The 25820-nt window shown below is 39.7% G+C and overlaps 1 protein-coding gene across 9 annotated transcripts; it reads left to right on the forward strand.

Annotated features, from left to right (window-relative positions):
- The first annotated feature begins 17 nt into the window (after positions 1–17).
- Positions 18–25339, forward strand: TMPO (thymopoietin). 9 transcript variants are annotated; one of them, XM_054843994.1, is made up of 11 exons: positions 18–399; positions 10416–10542; positions 13265–13423; positions 15000–15100; positions 19837–19956; positions 20059–20154; positions 20698–20808; positions 21695–21784; positions 21868–21933; positions 22092–22186; positions 23450–25339. In XM_054843994.1, the coding sequence occupies exons 1-11, from the start codon at positions 157–159 to the stop codon at positions 23736–23738; spliced, it is 1497 nt and encodes a 498-aa protein (XP_054699969.1). In that variant the 5' UTR covers positions 18–156; the 3' UTR covers positions 23739–25339. The 9 variants fall into 9 exon arrangements, with proteins under 9 accessions (XP_054699969.1, XP_054700008.1, XP_054700044.1 ...); XM_054844014.1 differs by having other exon boundaries at positions 19–399; positions 13349–13423; XM_054844004.1 differs by lacking the exon at positions 21868–21933 and having other exon boundaries at positions 19–399.
- The last annotated feature ends 481 nt before the right edge of the window (positions 25340–25820 follow it).

Raw genomic sequence — 25820 nt, forward strand, 5'->3', positions numbered from 1 at the left:
TGCAGTTTATTGCTGGTTGGGAGAAACGCTCGGTGTGCGCGCCCGCCCGCTGTGGAGCTGGGTCCCTGGCGCGGGGCAGGCGAGCCCTCCTCCTCCCCCGCCCCTTCTCCCCGCGCTTTGTTGGTGCTTCTCCCGGGAGGGCGGCGGCCGGCGGCGATGCCCGAGTTCCTGGCGGATCCGTCGGTGCTGACCAAGGAGAAGCTGAAGAGCGAGCTGATCGCTAACAATGTGAGCCTGCCGGGCGGCGAGCAGCGCAAGGACGTGTATGTGCAGCTCTACCTGCAGCACCTCACCGCCCGCAACCCGCCCGCCGCCGCCGCGCAGCCCGACTTCTCCAGCGACGAAGAGCGGGAACCCACGCCTCTGGGTGCCAGGAACCGCGGCGCTGCTGTCGGACGGGTGAGTACCGCCTCCCCTCTCCCGCGCCAGTATCCTGGCCCCCGCCCGCGCTCCCTTGGCTTCCCGGCGGCCTCGGGCCCGCTTTCCCGCCCGAATGGGTCCGTCTGCTCGCGGCTCGGAGACCGGCGTGAGGCGCCGCGGCTCCCCGCGCGTCCTCCCGCGTGGGGCCGGGGACGGCTGCGCCTCACCCTTCCTTGAGGCGCGGCCCGGCTCGGCTGAGGGCGCGATCGCGCCCGGCGGGGATAGCCCCCGCCGCCTGGGGCAGAGGGGCAGCGGCGCGCTGCCAGGCGGCCGCCCCGCGCCGGGAGGCGAACTGGGAGCCGCGGTGTCGGTGCCGGGCAGCCGCCGGCTTCGCCTCCGGGTCGCGTCCCGCGTGTGCGCTTCTCGGTGGCGGTGGCGGTGGCGGCTTCGGAGCAGCTGGCCCCCGGCAACCGCGGGGCGGCCCGGGTGGGGGGCCCTCCAACCGGGGAGGGGCAGCGCGATCGTGCGTGGAGCGTGAGACAACTCCCCGACTGTAAATTGGGAAGCCCTTACTTTGATTTGGCGGGCGCTCTCCTAAGTACTTGGTTGTTGGAGGAGTAAAGCCAGAGAAACTCTGCACGAGTCTGCAACTTTGGAAAGAAGAGTCCCATCAGCTGTCTCAGTTGTACTGAAGCACCGCTACTTTGTGTAAATACCTCCAGACGAAAGGATGAAGCTGTGCAGGAACACCTTGTTTGTTTTGTTTAATGAAGTGGACTGTTTAGTGTAAAGAGGGTCTGCGTGATGTAGCTGTCTCTCTCATACCCCTAAGCATATGTTTTATAGCAAAGTGACTCTGCTGCACGTTCAGTTGGTGTACTGTTACTTGCTTGCTTAGACATACTTTCTTTTATCATGTAAGGAAAAAGGGGGGGGGAAGAACTGATGCTATTTGGAATTTTTCCCTTTGGGAAAATGCGATTTCCTTTTTTAGTTTTTAATAAGTGGTCTGCAAATTTGCATATATTGAGAAAGCAGTTTTTTCATTCATAATTCTAAGCTGTCTGATCTCATGTAAAAGCTTGTTTAATGATTGCCAGCTACTGGAGTTGTAATGTGTGTGATATTACAAGTATTTAGTGATAGTATCTGAAATACTGTCTTTCAAAACTCATTTGTTAAGAGTGTAGAGAAACGGAGTTCTTTGAAGATTTTTCATACTTCAAAAAAAACCCCAACCAACAAACAGTTCTTGAATTAAGAACAGAAGATTGCAACTAAAAGAGGAAGAAGGTTCTGACCAAATTATTTACCTCTTGTTGACATCTGTCCGGTTCAAATACTTAATTCACATTCACTGGAGAAACTTTGTAGTGAACTAGCTGCTTCTCTGAATTATAATGTTCTGCCTGTAGCACTTGTAAGGTGCTTTTGAGTAAAATAGGATGAGCTTGAATCGGACGTGTTTCACACTTGTAGGAGAAGGAAAGTCTCGTAACTGCTGAAGTTCCTTGATCTGATTTTTTCCTTTCCCTTCCCCAGTGCTTAAGCTTAAACAATTATGGGCGACTTTTTTGATGTTTACAGAATGGGGTGGTACTTTTAACACTTTTTTTTAACAATGTCTGGAAGGCTCTGTGCTATTTCTGCTAGTCTTGTGTGTTAATGTCAGAGCAGTGTATCATCATAAATTCCAAAACTTCAGTGAATAGTCTAGTGACAGTTGCTTGGATTTGGGTCTGTCCCATGTTGTCGTCCGTGTCTGTCTGTGTTTCCCCACCCCCCCCCACCCCCCCCAAAAAAAAAAAATTGTTTGAGGTATACTTGCTGTCTCCTTAGTACAGCTTAGGTAGTTCTGAAACTGCTTGTAGCTTGAGTAGCTGTTGTTCCTGTTAATGCCTGATGGCATAAGGGTGCTTCTCTGATCAGCTCTCCTTCCAAAACAGTAACGTACAGATCTGCAGAGTGTAAGTCACCCCAAAGCAGTTGGAAGGGAGAGGCAGAGTGAAGGAAGTCTGACATTCAGGGGAGTGGGATTCTGGTATGGAAACAAAGTGAAATATTTTGCTAAGGAGGGAAAGCACTCAAATCTGTGAAAGAAACTAGAAATAAGGAGCAAAGGGAGGAAGCTGGGACTGCAAGGCATTATGGAAAGAAGGAATAAAGTAAAGGAATTCCGTATTTCCTGTAAGCACCTTGCAGGCTGTGGACAAACAAAGAGGGCTTCAGCATCCTCTGTCTTTCACCCCTCTGTGTAACTTTATTGTTGTATCTTAGGCGTTGCTTTTATGTGTATATTTAAAAGGACCAGAAAACAATTTGCACTGGGTGCATAAGGAAATAGCAGTACTTTATAACATGTACTGGTATAATAACATGGCGCTCTCCTGTTGTTAGGTTGAGATTTGAGTAACAAAATTGCAATGCTTTATTAGTTCTGTTTTTACGTATATTGCAGGTCTTAGAAATTGTAGTGTTGAAGGTGCATGTAAACCAGGCAATCAACTGCTTAATGTTTTTAAAACACCAAAATACTTGACTGTGTTACAAAGATATCTTCTATGGGATTAAAAAAATTTGGACTGCTGTATTCCATGTTTCCTGTACTACTCTAAAAATTTGAATACTGCTTAACTTGAAAATTGCAAAAGTCTCTTCAGATGACTCAGTCAAGACTAGTATTAACTTGTAAAAACATTTGAAAGAGCACTTATAGAGGTTTGCATTTTGGAGGGTTCTGTCCCACTGCGCTTTCTGCTATTTCTTATTTTTTGGTATTTCTTTGAATGTAGCTTAGTATTATACAATCCTAAAAAACCCCAACCAAACCCCAACAAAAATCAAAACCCCCCAACCAAACAAAAAAAAAGCCCCATCAAAAAACCCTAAACCAACCAAATAAAAATCCCTCAAAACAACCCCAAACAATCAAAAAAACCATGAACTGATTTGGGAGTGAAGACTCATTCCCACTGCTGGGATGAATCAATGAATGCAGGATGCATGGAGGGAGAGGTAGAAAAGGGGCCAAAATGACTCTTTGAGCAAAGAAATGGGCACTTTTGAATAGAGAAGAGCAACACAAGTGAGAGATGTAATCTCTTTTTTTTTTTTCTTAAGCTTGTGCTTATTTGGTAGTAATACCAGCACAACAGTTGTACTGAACTTCTTGTGTACTTGCCTGCTGAAGTCCAAATGCCTTGGGTAAGCAGTCCTCTCTGTTGCTCAAGTCATCTAGGAAGAACTTGGATCACAGTCAAAAAGCAGTTTTCCCTTCCTTTATGGGCATAGGCTATCAAAGATAAAAATATATTGTTTAATATGGCTTTTAGTGTGAAAAATCCAATTGTAATCGGGATACCATATTGGCCTGAGCAAGGGTGGTCCTGACTCCTGCCAGTCACTGGAGGGTTACTGGTCGCTGAGCCTTCTGCAGTCCCGTCCTGCTGTGGGTCTACTCACGCTTCCCTTTAGTAAGTGCAAGGAGTTATAACCCTCTCTGAGTTGCGGTGTCCGTGCAGAGGTGGTCGGGGCTGAGAGCAGCGTGGGAGAGCGGTGCGGGTCCGCTGCCGCGGTGAGGGGCAGGGCTGTCGGGGCTGGCCGCCAGGGGGCGCTCCGGGGCCGCCGCCTCTCGCAGGCGCTGCTGCCTCGGCACCCTCGGAGTATGGGGTATAGGGCTGGGGGGCTCGATTTGGGGGGGAATCAATACCTTACGTGAGCTGTCAGCTGACTTACGGATGCTGAAGGAGAGGAGAGCAGTGTTTTTCTTAAAATGGGTATGAGAAGTTCAAAGGACTACTCTGAATATCCATGTTGCAGTCATTGAAAAAAACCAGTGAAGCTAAACCAGGTCTTTTGATACTAACAGTTAATGTTTTGACACTGCTGTAGTCATTAGTAATTTTGAACTGTCTACACTGTCATTTTAGTGGGTTTTTTTTTTTTCCAAAGTTCTGGGCATTTGATAATGGATTTAGGTGCACATTTTCTATTGATAAAAGCTGCAGCAATGAGACAAAACCCCATAGTTTTAATTCTACTACAAATTATATTTTTAAATCTATTGCTCTTTCAGCACAGATCTAGCAATACTACATCCAACCTACACCTCTCTCGGAACAAATAAAAACCTTGATATGCTAGTGATATAAAGTTGATATGAGACAAGTGTCATGCATCCATGGTGATGTGGGCTGCTGTTTCATTTGTATTCATGTGGGTTTATTTGGATCTATTTTTTATTCTGATACAGTAGTGAACGTACAGATGATTAACATGCATGTTCGAGCAGATCAAAACTTAAAGGGGTTTTGTTCTGACTGCATTGTTTTCAGGCCCTGAAACCATCATGCTTTGGACAGCAAACTCTTCAGGCAGTTAGCATTTTATTGGCACCTAAAGTTAAAAATTAAACTATTTTACAGTAGTAAGATCTTACTTCCCCTTGGTGAAACTCAGACAGCATTTTTATGCTTTGTAATGTGATGCAGCAGAACCCCTTCCTATTGCATAAAGTGCAGTCTAATTTGTAGAAGATGACTTCAAGTGCTGTTAAATACATACAATTCACGAGGTCAAAGTAAGATTAAATGTTATCCCAAATTTCTATTTTTTAAAAAAGGGCTTTCCTGTGAAATATTTGAAAGTGTCATTGTAAATATGGCCACTTCTCTAGATGTTATACTTATTTTTTTGGAGGGTAGAGGGGTGAGGATGAAGGGCTCACTCTGGCTGTATACTCTTACCAGGAGAGGAAGAGCTTTTAAAATTGTGCTTGTTTGGGCCTCAGTCTGATAATACTGTATAGAGGAGCCAGCTTTTCCAGCTATACTAATGTTTTTGAGCAACTTTTTTTCCTATTTAGCATAGTAGTATGTGAGGACAGTGGTTGGTATGTGAGACGCCCTTTTTGCTGTGGGGGAATCATCTGTATCTGGATGCTTCTGGTCCTGGTTAGTTATGGGATGACTATCAGGACAGATAGCTCAAAGGAAAAATAACTATGAAATGGCATTTTTGCCTCTTCAGGAGTATTGAATTAAAAGTATCATCTTGACACAGTTGCAAACAGGAGCTGTTCAGAGCTCAGAATGTGTAGGGTTTTTTTATGACTTAGCTTATTGGTGCATTCCATGTCCTGGAAGAATATCTTATAAAACATGGAGTGATCTTTTTGACCTTTAAAGTGGTGATTTGAAAAAAAGCATTCAGATGTCTCCTCACTTCTGCTAATGAAAGTATAATGAGAGCATCTGGACCTGAAGGGCCTGTTTGAAAGGTTATAGAAGAGACCTATCAGGTAAAGATGGGGGGTTTTGTTTGTTTTAATCAAGTAGCAAAGTAAATTAAGAGCTAGCTTCAGCTCTTTATGGTCAGAATGATGTGGTAGTGATAGTATCTGTAGCTGAGGTAACTGTATGGTTTCAACCCCTTCCCTGTTGAAAAAGGAAGGTGATAGTAAAACTGTTAGTTTATGAAGATTAGGAGTGTGGAAGGTAAAACTGTACACTCTGATAGGTGAGAGAATGCTACCTGGTGCAGGAAGAGAATCTATTCAGGGTTTCCTGTGTTCCTGTATCTCTTATTTATTCTATCCTGGGTCACATTTGTACAGCACACAGGTTAACACCTTTGTGGCCTTTTAAATGACACTCATCTGCTGTTTGGGTGACAGCTGTGGGCAGTAGGGGTGAGGTGACCAAGTAATTCCTGCCGCAGTGCGAAGTCCCGCCATGCTGTTCTGCGCCTTCAGACTTTCTGCAGTTTTAGCCTCATGAACTAGGGAGATATGCTTGTTAGAGTGCTGGTGTAATAATGGCAGTTATATTTAAATAAAATAATCCTGTTGAAATAATTTTTGTCTAGCAGTGCATGTCACTTGTTCAGCAGAGACACATACATAAGCCAGATCTCCAGGTCAGCATTCAGTTGATTGAGGCATGAGACCATCTGTTAGTTTGGTTTCTTGATTTGTTTTTTGTTGTGAATTTTTACTCTTTCACTCAGGTTCTCTGGAAACAACTCTGTTGTGCAGCATTCATCTGTTTTCAGAGAGCATACATTCCCTTACTGAGTAACATGGAATTTAGTGTATTAGGGGAGGAGGGAGTGGAAGGGTTAAGTATTCCCATATCTTATAACTTGGGACTTTTACTGTGCATAGGCTTGGAAATTTTAAGTCTGGTACTTAAACTAACTAAGGTTAAAAGGTAGAGAATTCTTAAAGTTGAGTATATTGGTATTTCTGAATAACTGCTGCATAATTTCCTTTCCATTGTTTATTTTTTCCGTCCTGTAGCTTTTGGTAAATATTGCCTCGAGGTATTTGAGGTTAAAAAGTTCAGTAGGACTCGGTTTAAAAAAAATCTACTGCAGGGAATGTTTGTGTATGATAGAATAAAAAGTGCAAGGGGAATAGACACCTCTGTATTTCACAGCGTAAGTCTATTATTGAGACTTGGCATGTGCAGTTCCTTATCTTTCCCTCCCCTAAGAGAAATACAGCTATTTGTTACCAGAGAGGACACTGTACAAACTCGAGAATTAAAGAGCATTCTGTTGGCATGATTTGGGCTTTCTTAGCCTGTCTTAACCTCATTCAGAGAAATAGTAAAGAAGCCCTGAGCCTTTCTGCTTCTAGTGATGAAGCTGCACCTGTTTGGGATTAAAGTCCTTGGATATCCTAGTGTAGGTGCCATTTAGCTTGGGATTTTAAAATGCTGCTTTTAGTGATGTCCCATAGCTTTTATATTATTTAATGGCTTCTTCAAGGATTACTTCTGCTTGTGTTTGGAGTAGTGCTAGAACTAGTAAAGGTAGCTGTAAAGTTTGTCTGATAAACTGGTCTGCGGCTGTTGGATTTCTACTCAGCAGGAATGACAAAGATGAGGTCAAGGATAGCTTCCAGTCTGAATCTCATCACTTGCATTTTCCGCTCTTGTCGTTAGTGAAAGAAGGTGAAAGCTTTTTGCTGTGGAGAGATGACACTCTGAGAAGATGAGCTTCTCTTATGTTCTTGTTTTCCTGTGGCCCTAGAACTGAGAAGGCTGTGTGGGAGCCCCTTGCTTATAATTCACTTCAGTACTTGTTTAAAGGGTTGGGTCCTAGTTAATCTGAAACAGCCTGACATACAGCTACCAAATTGCCATCTCTTTGGTGTGAACAGATTTCTCAAGTGAAATATGCAGAGCCTCTTTCATCTTCTGTTTTCTAGAAAATGCTAGACTAGAAATATTTTTTAATGCTGCTGGCTCTGGATGGAATGAGAAGATCTTCAGATAAGGATTTATTGGTCTTGTTATAGTGTTGCAAGAATATTTACATTATGTGCAAAGTGATCAGATGCACCACCTTACTTCAGCAAGTCTTGTTGTTTGCCACAATTTCATTTTAAGCACTTCACCTCTGTACCACAGTAAGACAACTTAAATTTTACTAGTGATCACCAGACCAGGAAAATGTGGGTGTTTTTTCTTTGTTTAGTTTTAATTTGCAATGATAAATTTTAAAGCTAGCTCTTTTGATCTGTCTCACAGGGTAGTCCTGTGGATAAGTTGTGATGATGCACAGATAGCATAGTGGTGCTTTATACTATAATATTAGTGATAATTAAAGCTAATGTTGTTGCTGAGGTTAATGGTGTCCTACCACAGCAAAGGTATGAGAAAAATTTTATCTTGCCTTATGCTTCTAGGGACTGATCTTGTGGTCCAGCAGGTGGTTAAATGGCAGCTTTCTGCTTGTACAAGTGGAAGTAATTTGCTTCTGATTTAAGGAGAATAGGTATTCAAAAGTAAAAGTTGAAGACCTCACAGAACACAAGGTAGTCAATGCATCGGGCCATATTATTGAAGAACACAGATTACATTCAGCTTTTCATCCCCTCCCTGCCCTTTTTCTGTGCTGAAACTGACTATTCTCATGATGTCAATGTGTGATAATACTGCATGAAAAATTGAAATGGTACTTGGAAGGAAAAAAAAAACAAAACAAAGATACAATGAGATATGTGAGTACTTGTATTAGAGGACCATATTACTCATTAGTTGCAGTTAGATTTCTGGTAGTTAAGACTTCTGTAAAACATCTAGTAGAACGCTGAGTAGTTCTTCTGGTATATATTTTATATAGTCTTTTCTGTGGCCTCTAAGTGATACACAGGTAGAGATACATTAAATCAAGTTTCCAGTTTCTTTAAAGTGCCATTGGAATGTTGATTTCCTGCACCATGGTAGTTTTCTTCTGAAATATGCAAATAGCATCTTAGTTAATCTTCTTGGTGATGCTTGTGAACATCGGAGCTGTCAATAGTCTAAACAGATCCCAACAAGAAAACCCAGCATGTGTTTTGGAACTCTTTTTCACTGTTTGGACAGTTCAGTAGTCCAGAAAAAAATGTACTGAATATAAAATTCTTGTTGATGTGATACTTAACTTGAAATAGTGTTATGACCAACACATTCAAAAGTAAATACAAGTCTCTTGTAGCTGCAGATTAGTTGTTTTTTGTGTACCAGATAAGTAGGCTCAGTTGCTTCAGAAACTAATTAGACTTTTATGTGATAAAGGAATGGAACGATTGATAAAGTGAGTTGTAAATCTGTCATTAGTCAAATCTGCCACTTTAGTAACCCTATCCTTTCTTCAGACTGCAAGCAGTCTATTTCTTATAATTAAGAATAGCATGAGCTCTTGGAGATTCTGTTGCTCTTCAGCTGCTGACTTTAAGTTCATTATGCTGGGATTTTAACAATCCAGGAGTTAGAGGAAAATCTAATTTAATTAGGGAGTCAGTTATATTTGGGAAATCCTCATACAGTCCCTGCTTAGCTTTAAAATATTAAAGACACTTGAGGCAAGACCAAGCTTGCATGTAAACCAATATTGAACTGGCATTAATGGTTAGCTAGATACTGTTGATTCATGTCAGTCATCTTGCAGTCTTTTAGTATTATCTTACTAAATACAGCAAGAGAAAACCTGTTAATTGTGACTGAGTGTTATAGCATATTTGTATTTGGAATTTTAGTCTTTAAGTCCCGGAAAACCTAGACAGGCCCTCTGGGTAACCAAGGTGAGAAAAATATTAAGTGTGGAAGTTATCTGTTTATATCCTACAACAAATATAATTTATTTCAAAGCGGTATCAAGATCTTTTTCAGTTGAGAGCAAGCAGATCCTAAACATATTTCTTCTGTCTTACCTCCTCACTCTCCTGCAGATCTTGGAGCAGCAAAGGCTTCCCAAGTTGAACAAATGTTATGATCACTCTGTTTGGATATAGCGGAAACTGCTAATTTAGGAGTAGCATCTTGGCAGATTATTTTGATAACCATCTGTATGTGGTGGTGGTGTATTGCCAACTGTTCAAGTAGTGTTGCCAGAGTTGGGTTTAGGATTCGTTAGAGCTACAGTAGCAGAGGCCTAAGCAGACAGGCAGGGTTTTGAAAATTTGAGGGTGTTTCTGGCTTTCCCTTTCCTGCACTTGCTTTGGAATATCACGTGATCTTACAGAGAACACTAGCGTAAGTGGGAATGGGGATTTTGGGAACTTGGTTGAGAGGGTGTGGCTACTGAAGAACTTCTTACCATGAGAGGAAGTGTTGACCTACTAGGTAGAAGAATAATGCAAAGAAGCGTCAATGGAATGTAAATATTTGTAGCTTAGTGTAGTGGTAGTGAAACAGCTAGAAGTTTACCTCTCCAATCATAGGAAAGAAATCCTTTCCTGTTGTATACTTGAACTTCAAATTAAAACACACGATCAAAAAAACCAAGTAAGGTTTGTTGTTGGGTTTTGGGTTTTTTTACTATAGAGGAGGCTTGTAATGGCTTTTTCCTTATTTAAGTAGGAAACTCATGCATGTTTGTTCAGTAGGTGTAAATGTTTGAAATGGTTCACATAAGCTTTAGTGCTGCAGGTGGTGAGAATATAATTACTTCTACTGGTTTTGTATGTTTAGGACTCTCATTTCTTCTTCTTCCCTTAGAAGAAAAAGATGTGTTCTGTATTAACTGGAAAAACTGTCTCTTGTTTCTCTCTTGCACGCTCACAGAAAGCCACAAAGAAAACTGACAAACCCAGGCCAGAGGAGAAGGATGACTTAGATATAGCAGAGATGAGTAATGAAGATCTTCAAGAGCAACTTGTGAAGTACGGACTAAATCCTGGCCCAATTGTAGGTAGGTCAACTGAACTAGCAAATGCTTACCTGTTAAACATATTTCTCACTAAACCTCTGAGTGCTCTAAGCTTCTCTGATACAGTGGCTTATAAAGTTCAGTTCTGATACTGTTGCAATCCTACTTCCCACTTAACAGGTTTTCATTGAACTATTTACATTAAGACAACTTGAAGCATTGCAGCATAGGCAAGTGTGGTGGATTGATCCTGGCTGGAGGCCAGGTGCCCACCAAAGCTGCTCTATCACTGTCCTCAGCTGCAAAGGGGAGAGAAAATATAACAGAAGGCTCATGGGTTGAGATAAGGACAGGAAAAGATCATTCACCAATTACTGTCACAGGCAAAAGAGATTAAATTCAAGAAAATTAAGTTCTTACCAATCAAATCAGAGTTGAGTAATAAAACGAAATCATAAAACACCTCCCCCCACCCTTCCCTTCTTCCCCATCTTAACTTCACTCCCAATTTCTCTACCTCCTCCCCCTGCAGTGGCACAGGGGGACAGGGAATGGAGGTTGTGGTCAGTTCATCACATGTTGTCCCTGCCTCTCCTTCCTCCTCAGGGGGAGGACTCCTCACACTCTTCCCCTGCTCCAGCGTGGGGTCCCTCCTATGGAGACAGTCCTCACCAACTCCTCCAGTGTGAGTCCTTCCCACGGGCTGCAGTTCTTCACAAACTGCTCCTGCATTGGTCCCTTCCACAGGGTGCAGACCTTCAGGAGCAGACTGTTCCAGTGTGGGTCCCCCACAGGGCCACAGGTCCTGCCAGCAAACCTGCTCCAGCCTGGGTTTCCCATGGGGTCACAGCCTCCTTTGGTGTCTCCGCTTGCTCTGGCATGAGGTCCTCCACGGGCTGCAGGTGGATATCTGCTCCACCATCATCCTCCATGGGCTGCAGGGGACAGCCTGCCTCACCGTGGTCTTCTCCATGGGCTGCAGGGGAATCTCTGCTCTGTCACCTGGAGCACCTCCTCCCCCTCCTTCTTCACTGACCTTGGTGTCTGCAGAATTGTTCCTCTCATGCATTCTTACGTGTCTCTGTGGCTGCAATTGCTTCTGGGGTTCTCCCCCCCAACCTTCTTAACTCTGTTATTCCAGAGGCGCTGCCACTGTCAGTGATGGGCTCAGCCTTGGCCAGTGGCAGGTCTGTCTTGGAGCTGGCTGGCATTGGCTCTGTTGGACGTGGGGGAAGCTTCTAGCAGCTTCTCACAGAAACCAACCCTGTAGTCCCCTGCTACCAAAACTTTGCCATGCAAAACCAATAGAGCAAGTCCACAGTTTATTCCTCTCGTGTTACAGGCCAGCTGGAGATCTTCCATCTTCTGTTTTGAAGCTGTGTAACTATTAGTTAAGCACTGGAAGAATTAGGTCTTCTGATAGAGAGGTTGAGATCTGGGGCCTGCTTAAGTAGAAAATACAGCTTATGTAATAAGCTAATAGCATTGGGAGTAGAATGAGAACATGGAACTTCCCCTTCCCTAGAGCATTTCCTACTTATTGCATTGTGCAGTAATGTTTTCCTTTGATTTCATTTTTTTTTTCTGGCCCCTTGAACCAAGCATTCTATCCTGCATGCTCACCTACTTCAGGAGGAGTCCTGACCTCAGCTTAATCTCCTGCCTTGGGCACTCACCTCTGATGTGGGATGAAAGCTCCTTGCCTTTCAGATAGTGCACCAGCTTAATGGCAAGGTGCTTTGATTTCACAGCTCTTCAAAAAGATGGTTGCCTGTAGTGTGTTAAGCCTTCTGTGGAGTGTTCTTGAAATCCTGTGTGGATGGAAATGCCAGTGATGGAGCCTGGAGTCCTGTGTGTATTCTAAGTCTTACACATAATATTTTCTGTTGGCTGATTCTGTATGCCTTCCCTTTCAACCTATTCCTGTTGGATAGCGCTGAAGTTTCTGAAAAATTCAAGTACCTATGCAGTCTATTGGAAGGATGTTCAGATTTAGTCTAAGTAAATGTCTTAGTTCTTACAGGGTATGGATTCTGTTTCTTCTGAGAGTCTGCCACTTGTTTTAAGGGTCGCTTCCTCTTATCTGAAATCTTTTAAGGTTAGACTTTTCTGCAGCTAACAGCTTAGGCACCGGTCATCTCTACAGATTTCTGCCAGCGCAGTTCTCACATGGAAGTATGTGCTAGACTTGATACTTTTTAGTTTTAAGCAGCTGTCCTCTTAGATGGAGTGAGCCAACCTGATGGCTGGATGTAGCAAATGGGAAGTTCTGTTGTTGCTTCTTGCTTGTACTACCTCTTATTCTTATTGAACTGAATTTGTCAACGGGGCAAAGGTTAAAATAAGGGGGAAGGGGAATTAATTCCAGGGTATAGGGATTAAGAGGATAATAGTGGAATCTGCATGGAAACTGTCACCCTTGCAGTATCAATCTCACTAAATTTGTAAGGGCATGACAGCTCATCTATTGCAGCATATGAAACAAAACATCTAAGAAGGTAAGTTCCCTTTCCATAGATAGATGCTTGTAACTTTCAGTATACTAACAGGTCTCAGTTTAAGAATTCTCTTAAATCAAAAAATTAGAAGCCTTACAGGTAGAGTTTAATACTTAGAGGTATATATGACTGTGGGCCATACAGACTGTTTAAAAATAAGAACATACATTCAAAGATTCCCAAGGAATATATAGAAGCCAAGTTCTAGCAATCAAGTTGGGAAAGATGAAAACTGTATCTTTAGCATGTATCCTTCCTTGTTATAGCTACTACTAGGAAACTTTATGAGAAAAAACTGTTGAAACTGATGGAGCAAGGTCCAGAACTGAAGGGTCCTGTGCCTCTTCCAGCAATTTCTTCAACTGCTGAGAATGCCGGACAGAATGGAAATAACGATTCTGACCAGTACAGTGACAATGAAGAAGGTAAGACTTAAGTGGAACTTGCATGTGAACTCTTCAAATTCTACATCAGTGATACTTGCTGTAGAAGAAATATCTAAAGAGAGCATGATCTTGCTGCTACGTGAGGCTTTAAAAGGCTGCTGTAGACCATCTGAGTCATGTACGTGATTATGCAATACTAGCACAGTGATCCAGGTGCCTATTCTGGGAAGGGAAACTTTTTGCTACTAAACTGTTCCCTTTTGTCCATTTTAGCCAGATTGGAGCTTGTAAATCTGATCTGCCTGGAGATCAGGAGATCTGCCTGTTAAGCATTCCGATGTTCTTTGCACTTCATCTTTAAGTGCAAGTGCAATTTTGTTTTACAGTGCTCACAGTAGTTATCTTTACTATAGAATAGCGTATGAATGTTTGTTAAACCTCTGTACTTTTTAAAACGTTGTTCAATGTCTCTCATGTATGACTCAGTCCCTTTTATGCTCTGTTCCTTATGGACTTAGTTTGGGCTGGGTTGATTGGTTGGTCTTGGGTGTGGTTTTTTGTGGTTTTAATAGCAAGTTATATATTAAAAATATAGGGGTAGAGGAAGTGGAATGTAAATCACACCATCATACATTTTACAAAAAGTAAAAACAGTGTCGGCTTTAAAGAGTGTCTTGAATGGAATGTTAAAAGATGCCTATTTCGTTTTGGGAGTGTTTTGGGTTGGGTTTTTGTTTTTTTTTTTTCACAGGAACTTCCATGGAGATAGGAAAGAAAGGGTTGAAATACAAGTAGGAACTCAGTGGATCTCCCTTGCATATTTGGGCTTGTTTTTGAACTCTAATCTCTTGCTCTTTCAGGGAGGGAAGGGATGTTAGAGATTTATTTACTTATTTTTAGGACAGCCAACAGCCCAGTCACAACTGACAGCTATCTCCTTATATTTACATGTGGTTCATGTAATTACCAAACTGCTCAAACACTGGGGAAAAAACCAAAAGCAAACACATACAAAAGAATATAAATGTTTCTATGCACTAATGCTTAAAAAGTTAAGGGATGTTAATAAATAAACTCTAAATATGTTGGTGTTAATGCTATTAGAATTTTAGAAAAGCTGGGGGGAATAATACACCTTCTTACTGGTAAGGTGACTGCTAACCACTCACCCTTCTTCTGCATCAACAAGGATTTTTTTATAAAAGGACCTATTTTAAAGGAAACTAACAGCTTAAAGAATGTTGAAAAGCTTCAATACCCTTGCTACAATCAATAGTGTAATGGTACTTTGGTTAAAGTAATTGCGACTTGATACCAGTTTCTATATGAAACTGCTGGAATAGTCAAAGCTTATCTGAAATGTAGGATTCCTAGGACAAAACTGAAATACTTGGGTCAGTGTTTAAAAATAATTTTTAAGGTTATTCTTCAAAAGTCTTTGTTCTTCTACATTCAGTGGAGAAACCTACCTGTATCTCAACTTTTTTATGAGTTACCATTTCTTTAAAAAGTTATGTTGCCTCTTAAAATGAATTTTTATGAAAATACAATTGGTTTAAACTAGTACAACAACCAGTAGTATTATAGAAACTTGTTATATTAAAACCGGTTACAGATCCGAAGACTGAGCTGAGGCTTGAGAAGAGAGAGCCACTGAAAGCCAGGACGAAGACTCCAGTAGCACTGAAACAAAGAAGAGTTGTTGAACACAACCAGGTATGTTTCATTTAGTGGCACCTGGAATGGCTACTAACTGCAGGTGATGGTGTTCACTAAATACCTTACTAAGTGGGCTATGCTGTTTTTTAAAAGTTCTTTCAGAAAGCCTGTTCTAATACAGCATGAAAATCTTGTGAATTAACTATAGATGCTGTTCTTAGCCTGTCTGTTAACATGGTCTGCTAGAAGCTGTTTGTCTGACTTGCCAGCTGCTGTAGCATCTCTTAGAGAAAAATAATACGCAACCTTAACATGTTTAGGTTTGGAAACTTAGCCTTTTTAAGTCAGATGAGCTGATGTCATCCTGTTGGATGCTTGTAAACAACTTGATTCAATAAAAGAAGCAGTTTCTTAAAAAAAAAAACCCAACACTTTGGAAAAAGGCTAATTTTTTTGTGGTTCTTTTTTTGTTTGACTTGTTTTAGAAGGTTTTTTAAATAGAACTATTATATATGTATAGGGTTTGATATCTTTAGATATATGTATGCATTTTAAATACGTTTGATGTAAATAAATACATGAGAGTAATGTACTTCTGTATATGCCTGTTTACATATAGAAGTATGTGTATGTGTGTACACACATGCGCTAGCTATAATATTTTTTCCTCAACTACGCTTCTTGCAGCAGTACTAGAGTAGACATTAATTTGTTGGAAAGCTTCTAAGAAGAAAAATAATAAACAGGTTTAAATCTAGCTGTATGTACATACCACTTGTCCTGTACTTACTAAGACAACAGAACTAATATTATTTATGAAAGAGAGATTTTACAGAAGCACCTCAGGTTTTCAAACTGCTGGCTAAATACTCCATTCAGTAGTTTGTGGCTGATGGGTCATTGTGGTGTGACAGTGTCACTAAATACCCTGCTCCCTAGCTTAGGTTACATAGGATCTTTACAGTGTTATTCATCTGACCAATAAGTACTGGAGTTGTGCTACAGTAAAGGATCTGTACAGAAGACACTCAGTGATTCAATCTGACCTTGATGTATTTTACCAGATCAGTGACTTTTCTCACTACTTTATAGTATGGTAAATGCCAGATACTTCCTGTTTAGCTGGTGTGTATGTATAAACATGCTTTCGCTATGGAGGCCTCTTAAAGCAGGTAACATGCTGCTATGTGAGCTTGGGTAATACAACACAGTCATGGAGATTCACAACTGGTTCTGCTTATTTTTAATTGGATTTTTAGGGGACAAGCTGAACATATTTCCCTTCTACAAATAAAAACACACATATAGTTCAATATACAAATTACTCCTTAATTCATTCAGGCAACTGCTGTTCATGATGGTCTTTGTAATGGGAATCCTCATCTTGAGGTTCTTGTATTTTAAGAATTACTTTTTTCTAAATTACTATTCACCCAGAAATCCCTGCCAGCCTCAATGTAATAGAGGTATTTAATTCAGGTATCAACAAACAAAACTTCCTAGTCTTCAGGAATCCACTTACAGAATAAAAGGGAAGAGATACAGTGATGTATTTTTGTGGCAGTTTCAAGTGATGAGTGCTTACTCAATTTTTTTGTCCTCCAACTTCACTGTAATAATATTAGGTCATTACTGTGTTTTCTCTTGCAATCTTTTACATGTGCAGTATAGCTGCAATATTTTGTGACTTGCATATTTTAATTACCAGTAGTTAATCAAAAGAATATCACTTGATTAATCAAATTATCTAATTTCAAAATTATGCCAAATTCTTCAGGAGCTCTAACTCTCTAGCTTGTTAAACCTTTTACCTTTCAACTCCTGACAGCTGTGTTTAAAAACAAAACAAAAAAAACCCCAAAACAAACACCAACAGAAATTTACAGCTGCTTGAAGCCAAGAACAACTCAATGACTTTGGCTAGCAAATGTGTGTGGTCATATATTTTGCTGAGAATAAAAGTGGAAGATGGGGGAAGATTTTTACCTCTCTTTTTTTTTTTTTCTTGCCCTCTCCTGTGAAATTTGATCTGAAGTTTGGAGCTGATGTGTCAAGTGACCATACTCATTCTGCAGAGTTACATGCAGCTGTCATGCACTGGGCAGCACTAGCTCAAGAGTGGTGGGGCTGAACTGGTTGGTAGTGTGGTGTAAGCAGACTTGCTAGTCACTTCTGGGTCCTGTGCAGCACTAATCTTAGTCCAGATGCCCGCAGCTGAAAATATTGTCTGTCATTTGGCATGGATGGATGTTGCTGTTTGCTTAAGAGGGCAAATAGATAGTCTTTTGCAGGCTGGTGCAAAAGAAATTGGGTGAGGAGGTTGAGCAGGCTTATGGGTCTTATCAGTCAGTTAGCAGTGGAGGGCTAGATGAATTTGAGCTCTGCTGTTTGTGCTTAATTGCCTCTTCATAATGAACTGGGGAAAAACCCTAATTTGAATGCCCCCTTCCAATTAGGTAGGTGAATATAGAGTTCACAACATAGCCTAAGGCCTCATAGTAAATGGCACTGGACAGAGAGGCAGGCTAAACAACTTAAATATTAAGGGGCCCTAGCAACATAAAACTACACTCTCTTGTTGAGATTTTGTATAGTGACATTCAGCCTGTGCTGTGTTCCCTTACTCCTCCCTGCATTTTTTTGACTACTTGTATAGCTTGGCTTCTTAAAAATAAAACATGCAGCATTGCAGCTGCTGGCATACAAATTTCATGTGGCATAGACCAAATAGAAAACTTAAGTGATAGCTGAGGTAAACTCACAGTCTGTAGCTTCACTGCCCATGAGTAATTTGACAGTTAAAAGCACATGCTGAATAGTACTTGTGTACCACACCATCGTAACTTTCTTTAGTTATGTACAGGGTGTTGGCGTACCCAAAAATGAGTGTTACATTCTAATAGGGTTTATTTAGTTCAAATATTTGTGGGGTAAGCAGACAAGGCCTGCTGAATTGACAGTGAAGATAAACTAGAACTGTAGATAACTTTTTTATTATTTTGGCTGTTGAATATGCTCTACTGAAGCCTGGATGGCTCTTATGCAGCAGATCCTGTTTTTTTTCCAAGACTTTTCATGCAAGAAAAAACTTGGTACTTTAAACACATGACTGACAAGCATTGAAGAACTAAGGAGAGAGGGGAGAGGCGGTTGTTTACTGAAGTACTTCTAACCTTTCATTAGTGGAAAACTCATTCCTAGTCAAACAGCCTGGGGCAGGGGAGCTCTTCATTAGTAGGATGAGTGAATTGCCTTACTGCTTTCTTGAGTGGAATATGTTTTGAGTGGAACCACTCTGAAATCACTGTTTTTCTCTAAGCTTCTAAAGAAGAACACCTCTCAAAGTGTATGGCGGTGAGGTAGGGAGTCATGATTGAAGGTTGTATTTTAAGCTTTTCTTAATAAGGAAGAGAAGCTGGTGTCTGAATATATAAAGAGGGGTTGGGAAATGTTTTATCAGAAGTCTGTTTAAATTGAAAAGAATATTGGAGACTTAGGCTGAAATCTACAATTCTATATGAAACACCTGAGTCTGGACTTGAGGTCTGTGCATAAGTGTACATCAAAGTATTTCAGTGACTTTGGAGTAAAGCGAAACGCTTTTGCTCCATCTGCTGGACATATAGCAGCTGTAATACAGAACTTATGTTAAGAATCATAATACTGCTCAGCTTCTAGTTTCACTGCAGTGGGTACAAGTGGGTAATGGATAAGGGCATTGTTAAAGCTTTTTTTTCCCCCCTCTCATTAAAGAAATATTGTCCAGTCTGTTCTCTTAACACATTGTTTTGGGGCTAATACTGTTCCAATGAAGTTATTTCTGCTGTTAGACCTGTAACTGACAGTTGTACCTGTCTGTGTAACTTCCATCAGCCCTGAGTGTAACTTCCAAAAACTTGGTAATACATCAATGCATGAGGTGTTAATGTGCAAAGATTTCATTGTTAATAAAGTAATTATCTTTAAGCTTAACCAAATAAAAAGGAAAATCTTGTATATAATCTAGAAGAAGCAGCCCCTCATTTCCCTTTCCCTCTAGGTCTATGTTTGGAATTAGTTTTGAGCAGGATTTTTTCTTTAAGGATTTTTTTCTTTCAGCATAATACTTGCAGTAAGGCATAGGGAATGATCTGTGTTTGTTATTGGGTATAAAAGTTTGGCACTTCATGTTGTTATTTAGATTTGTTAAGATCTGCATCAGGCTTGATCATTTAAACCTACTGTTTGAAAATTGTGAGAGTTTCATCTCTATGTGAAACCCTTTAAGATCATAAAACATCTCTCCCTGCCCCCTATGGCTGGAGACTAGTTCCTGTTGAAGTGTAGGTGGCAGTGCCTAAAGCATTTCCATCTCTGCTTGAGAGAATAACCCCTGTCTGGGTAAAGAACAAGGTGATGCTTTCTGCTTATGCTCATAGATTAATTTTTGTGTGTGTGTGGGCAGGTAATGTAATGGGCCTGAAAGCCAACATATCTACTGTCCGTGACTTGATGTAACTACTTGTAGCATTAGTTCACTCTATTGCAGTGAGCAGATTATCAGTTTTTAGTGTCAGGCATTATCTAGTCAGGTCTGTATTTGAACAATATTGTACTTTAACGTAAGTATTGTGGTCAACACTACTAATCTAGCTAGCTATTCATTATGGAATGTATTAGGATCCACCTTTTGGGGGGGGGATTGCGGACACACTGCTTCTGGAGTATGCATGCTATTCTGGCTTTTGGTTTTGGGTATCCAATGTTGAGAGCTGGCTTTCATGTATTTGATCATGTGTTTGATGCTTGAATAGACCTATTCTCAAGATGGAGTTACTGAGGCTGTCTGGACAAGTGGATCTTCAAAAAGTGGACCTCTGCAGGCATTTTCTAGGGAGTCTACAAGAGTGTCAAGAAGAACACCAAGGAAAAGGGTGATGAGAGGCTTCTTATAATAGACAAGCTTTTTTCTCACTGTTAGGGTCCTAGTGGCTATTTTATTCAATTGTTTTCTTTTGTTTGTTTTAAACAAACAGGTGGAAGCTACAGCGCAGTTGCCTGTAGATGATGCTGTAATAACAGAGAGTACTCCCATAGCTGAAACTATATTGACTGCAAGCAACGAGACCCTAGTAAATATGCTTAGTAAATATGTTTAATAAATCACGCAAGTGGTATTCTTCTGTAATATATCTTTACTGACAGAATAACAGACTGTTTTAAGGAAAGTAAGAGTATTCAGTAGTCCTTAAAAACACATATTCAGTATCTGTATTAGTACCTAATGCTGTTCACTTTGAGATGGGACTAGGTAGACACCTAGGTCCCATCTAATGTCTTTTTGGGGGGAGGGTTGAGAAGAACCACTTTAAAAGCTTAGATCTTTTCTTAATTTATTGAAGAACATGCAGAATATCTGCCTTTAAGTTTGGCTTTTCTTGTGAGCTAAATAGCTTTTATATCTCTAAATGGCTTAAAAGAAACTACTTGGAATGATAAGCAATGTGTTTCCTGTGCTTATTTCAGAGTATCTGTTATATAACCTTCTTGAGTTAACTCCTAACATGCATATATTCAATGCACATAAAGGTTTTGTTGTTTGGTTCTGCCCCCTCCCCTCCTTTTATTTTGTATTTTGGCTGATTCTGAGTTTGAACAATTTTGAATCTCGGCAGGTTGTCAATAGGGTGCCTGGAAATTTCAAGCATGCAGCTCCTACACTGTCAATCAGTGAACTCTCAGACATGCCCAGAAGAACACCAAAGAAACCATTGATGACAGCTGAAGTAAATAAATTAAAACTTAGATTGCTCTTGCTTACTCTCTGTGAACAAGATTCTTGTGTGTATGTGCTTACTCCTTAGTACAGAAGGGGTGGAGGATGTCACTGCCTGGATGGCAGTAGTCAAAATAGACTTTGTCACATGGCATAAAAGAAGAGAATAGAAACATTTGAATCTTCCCCTTTCAGATTTTGGGGAGTGTGTGTATAAATCCTGCTTTCTCTTTTTTTTCCTTTCCTAAGCCAAGTATGTTTTGGTGTGTTATTTTTCCTTGTGCTGCTATTTTTTTTTCTGTACAAAATGTAGTTTTTTTCTTTTAAATTCTTTGAATAGCTCAAAGACAGACCAGAATTGGGTTATCTACCTTTGATCTTGTAAATCAGCTTGTCCTGAAAAACCACAATGTGCCTTAATTTAGGGAATCAAATAGTAGGATTACTTTAGAACAAAAGCCTGAATTTAAAAAGCATCTGTAGATTCTTGTCAGTTATAAAGAAAGATAATAATTCTCTTACTGTTTACCTATTTAAGCTGTCAAAATTATATATCTCTTGGAGAACTGTCTAAAGCACTTGCAAATATATGTAATTGTATTGATGTAGTACTGTAATATTGTGGGATTTGACATTACAAGATAATACTTGGCTGAATTTAAATGGAGTTCATTGCTTCATGTAGTTACCGTAGATAAAACTTGTATTAACACTTGTGAAGCCTATTCTACCAATGGATCTGAGATTTATGAAATGGGCTACTTTGTTTATAATGTGACTGCAATGTAGACTTAGTTGTGAAACAGAAGGTTGTCAGAAAACTTGATGGTCTATTTCAGACTGCATTAGGCTTTTTCAGTTAGTGTTCTACTGTACTGTGGCATTGTTTATTACAGCAAGAAGAGACAGATTGCCCACATCAGTGCTTCCTTAATCATGTTGGCCACTACCAATCCTGTGATCTGCTCAACACAGCCATGATAGAGGTGATGGTTAAGTTTTTTTTGCTCATCTACATCATTGGCTGGCAGGTGTATTGTATTTATGCAACATATTCTTTATCTTAAAGGAAACTGAGGAGAGCACTGAATTCTTTAAGACACCAAAAGTGACCAGACAGCTGCCACTAACAAAGGTTAAACTAACTTATAAAACCCAAAAAATAACCTTCTTGAATGTCACCGGGTGACTCATGCATTAGAAATTGCAAATGGTTATGGTCACTGAGATAGCTATGCAGGAGCTTTTTTGTTTTGTGGTGTGTTAGTCCTATAACTGGTTTTGGTTTCCTAGGTGCTGGAGAGAACTCATACAGAAGAACGAAGAGTAGAAAGGGATATTCTTAAGGAAATGTTCCCCTATGAAGTATCAACGCCTACAGGAATTAGGTATTTCTGTGGTTTATGGGGCTTGTTTCTCAGTTCTTGTAAACTTATATAAGCTCAGAAGTATCTTTTGATTATATTGGTAGATTCTGAGGAGCAATTTTTACACTCTGGCTCAATGACAGTTGAGATGACTGCCTAGCTCTTCTGTTCTATATGCATAGCTTTGTTAGCCAAAACAGCCTATTCATTATTTAAATTGGGGGTGGGAGAACAGAGTAGTACGATAGTAGGAACTATTACTGGAACTTCCAGATGCTAAATGTTAAATGGAAAGGGCTTTTCTGTGGTAATGGCTCACAATATTTAAGCTTTTGGCTAGATGCCACTGCAATTTGGCCTGCTGTTAAATTAAGGAAAGAACTCCCAGCATAGGTTGGAGCTTTCTTTTTGAAAGCAAAAAAGAATTTTCAAATACCTTTTTCCTTTAAGTAGCAGTTGTCTTGTAGTCAGATTATTCTTAGCATGAGTGAGGCTGGCATCTAGGAAGGGCTATTAAATTTTTCATTGAAACTTTTTATTTAAACAAAAATTGAAACAACCCTCTGGATAATTAAGCAATTCACAAAGCTTTGTCCTGTTTAGAGAATGAGAATGTTTCCCTATGTTAAGGTGTGAAATCAACTCCTTCATTTCCAACATGTTAATTATAGCTTCAATTTAAACTGCAGTTGCATAAAGTCTTCCCATAAGGAGAATATATGTTACCAGTTACTACTACTGTGGTGTATCTGCTCACCACTCAGCTTTGTTGTCTCTTGTTTTGAGCTGTATCAGTCTAGTTAATTCCATAACACTTTTTAAAAATAAAAATCATGCATGTGTACTCCTTGTATATAAGGACTTGGCAATGTACGTGGGTTTCTTAACCCTTACTGCTTTGTCTTCTGGCTCTGTGTATTGGCTTACCCATCAGTAGATACTGTAATGGCCAGGGACAATCTGTGGTTTAGAACTCACATTGGGGCTGCATAAGTGATCACTAAAGATGCAGACAGAGACACTTCCTAGAGTTTTATTGCCAGTTATGATCCATTGATTATGTGGATAGCTGAAGTAAACTGGCATTTGAGGTTTTTTTTAAGGAGTGCTTGTTTGAACACTGAATGATTAACATGTCTTTCATTACTATTTTTAGAGCTCGAGACATATTTCAGGTACTGCATTCACTAGAACTAACTTTTAGTTCTTTAATAATACTAAAATTTTCTTGTATATCATAGATTGCTCTTTTAAATATGCAACACTTTTATTTTTTATTAACAGTGCTAGCTGCCGTAAACCAATCAAAGGCGCTGCTAGCCGGCCTATAGAGCACAGTGACTTCAGATTGGAGGAAAGTTTCTCTAAGTATGCTCCAAAATACGGTACCTCAACTGACATCAAGTCGGAGAAACCACCAACAAAAAAAGAACGCTCCATTCCCCTGTGGATAAAAATTCTTCTCTTTGTTGTTGTTTTGGTCTTCTTGTTTTTGGTTTATCAGTCTATGGAAACTAATCAAGGAAATCCTTTCTCTAAATATATGAATAGTGCCTCTCCGGGCAATGCCTAATGAGTATCTTTCTGAAAGGCACACCCGATTTGATCTCCTGTCTTTAATTGTAGAGAACTCTTCTGCCCTCTCATCGGCTCAAGGACTTCTTACAAATAATGTGATTGGAACCTGATAAATTGGATAAATGAAGCAAGATAATATTAAATGGACATCGTTAACTTTCTGGACGTTGGACTAGTAGGAGATCAATTTGCCATAGGAGTAACATTTTTTTAGATATTTGAACTTTTTGTAGGCTTTATTTTTTTAATGTGGACAGCCTTTAAATTCATTTTTGAGAAACTGTATATTTGCTTTTGCAAGAACTTGGAAGCTGAGAAGGGCAAAAATGTAGTAAAATGTGAAGCTGTGTTTTTAAAGCTTTTCCTTTGTACAGAAAAGTAGTTGTACTTTTGTCTCTAGATAATTGTGGAGGAGGATTTTAACACATGATAAAGGGAAATGCATTTTTGTATGCATTTTTTTCAGTAACAATGTAACTGAATTTGATCTCTTAGGATGTAGGGAGAGTACAACAACCTTTTCTGTAGATTACTGTAACTTTTAGTAAATGTAACTGTAAACCTGTTTGCATTTCTGTAAAAGTCTTAGTATCATATTAGCAACTGTTTAAGTGTAACATCATTTAAATGTATCACTTCATTTTAGTGCTTACAGTGTTGTAGGAGCTGAATACAAATCTAATTGGCAACAGATGTCTTAGAAGAACTTATTTATTAGTAATATGCGTGGAAAATAAAAATTGCATCAATATAATTTGCTACTAAAATACTTTTTTGGGTCAAGGTTGTTACTGAAGTAGTCTAAATTCTGACTTTAGTAGTGGTCTTTTTTTTTTTTTTTTTTTAATTAAAAGCGAGGTCTTTCCAATACAGCTTTATGTGATTATCTTTGGATATTCATGTAGAGAAGTATTCTCAAAGCGTGAAAATTCCATATGAAGTTTTATTCTTGTATGAAGAGGGCATTGCTGCATTTTCTGCTACAGTTTCATCTTCTAAGGTGAGATTTACTACTTTCATGCAGTTGAATATTTTTCTCAGTGGAAGCATGCTGAAACACTCTATATTGTGTAACTTAGTAGTGAAGTCATCTTCCTGCTCAACTACCAATGAAGAGTGATAAGCAACAATTTTTAAAGTGAATGTATACATGTTGGTGTGCTTAAATCTGCAGCATACAGATGTTCAGTCTTACTGCTTGGTACAAAATCGCAATAAATCATACGACTTATTCTTAAAGTGCTACTTATAAAAAGCTGAGAACATTAGTTAATAGTCAATATCTTTTTACTCTAGGTACAATTATTGTGTAGACTATAGCTATGGGGAAGCTTTACTTTCTGTGAACTTTGGGACAAACATGGTAATTTGTAGCAAAGCAATAGGGTTTTCTTCTGTTAAGATTAATGTTTTTTTTCCTTTTAATCTGCTTTTTTGAGTAATCCAAATAGCTAAACTTGTGTCCATCCTATAGAAAATTGTAACATAAGACATTCACTTTTGGTGTCAAAATGCAGAAAAATAAAAATGATTTTAATGTGTGTGGATTTTTCCTTATCAAAATAAATGCACTGCTGAAAAGCAGCAAAAGCAAGACAACTGATCTATCAGTGGTGTCATTTTGTGCTGCTACGGTCTTCCATGTTTAAAAAAAAATCTGATAGTAAAACCAGAGCGGTTCATATCAACACTTGGTGGGAGGAATATTTATCATCCTTGCACTATAATAATAGTTTTGCACCATAATCCTTTAGCTTGTGTTAGGCCTTTAACTTGGATGGGGGGAGAAGGTAGTCTTCATTAGCTTTTCAGTGCTTAAGGAACTTCCTTTTCATTTTAAGTTATTTTTCACCCTTCTTTACTCTATGTTTTAACATGAAATATATCTTTCTCTTCTAGTTACATGAAATACTTTCAGTTGGCCTCCTTCAGGGATACTGTTAGCATCATAAAAAAACCAAACAAAACCACAAAAAAACAACCCCCAAACTGAACTGCAATGCAATTAAATGTCGTCATTCTTTCATTTGTGCACTGTTTTGGAGAATCTCCAAAAGAAACCTCTCAACTTCAGTGT

The sequence above is a fragment of the Grus americana genome, chromosome 1, assembly GCF_028858705.1.
Source record: "Grus americana isolate bGruAme1 chromosome 1, bGruAme1.mat, whole genome shotgun sequence".
Taxonomy (NCBI): domain Eukaryota; kingdom Metazoa; phylum Chordata; class Aves; order Gruiformes; family Gruidae; genus Grus; species Grus americana.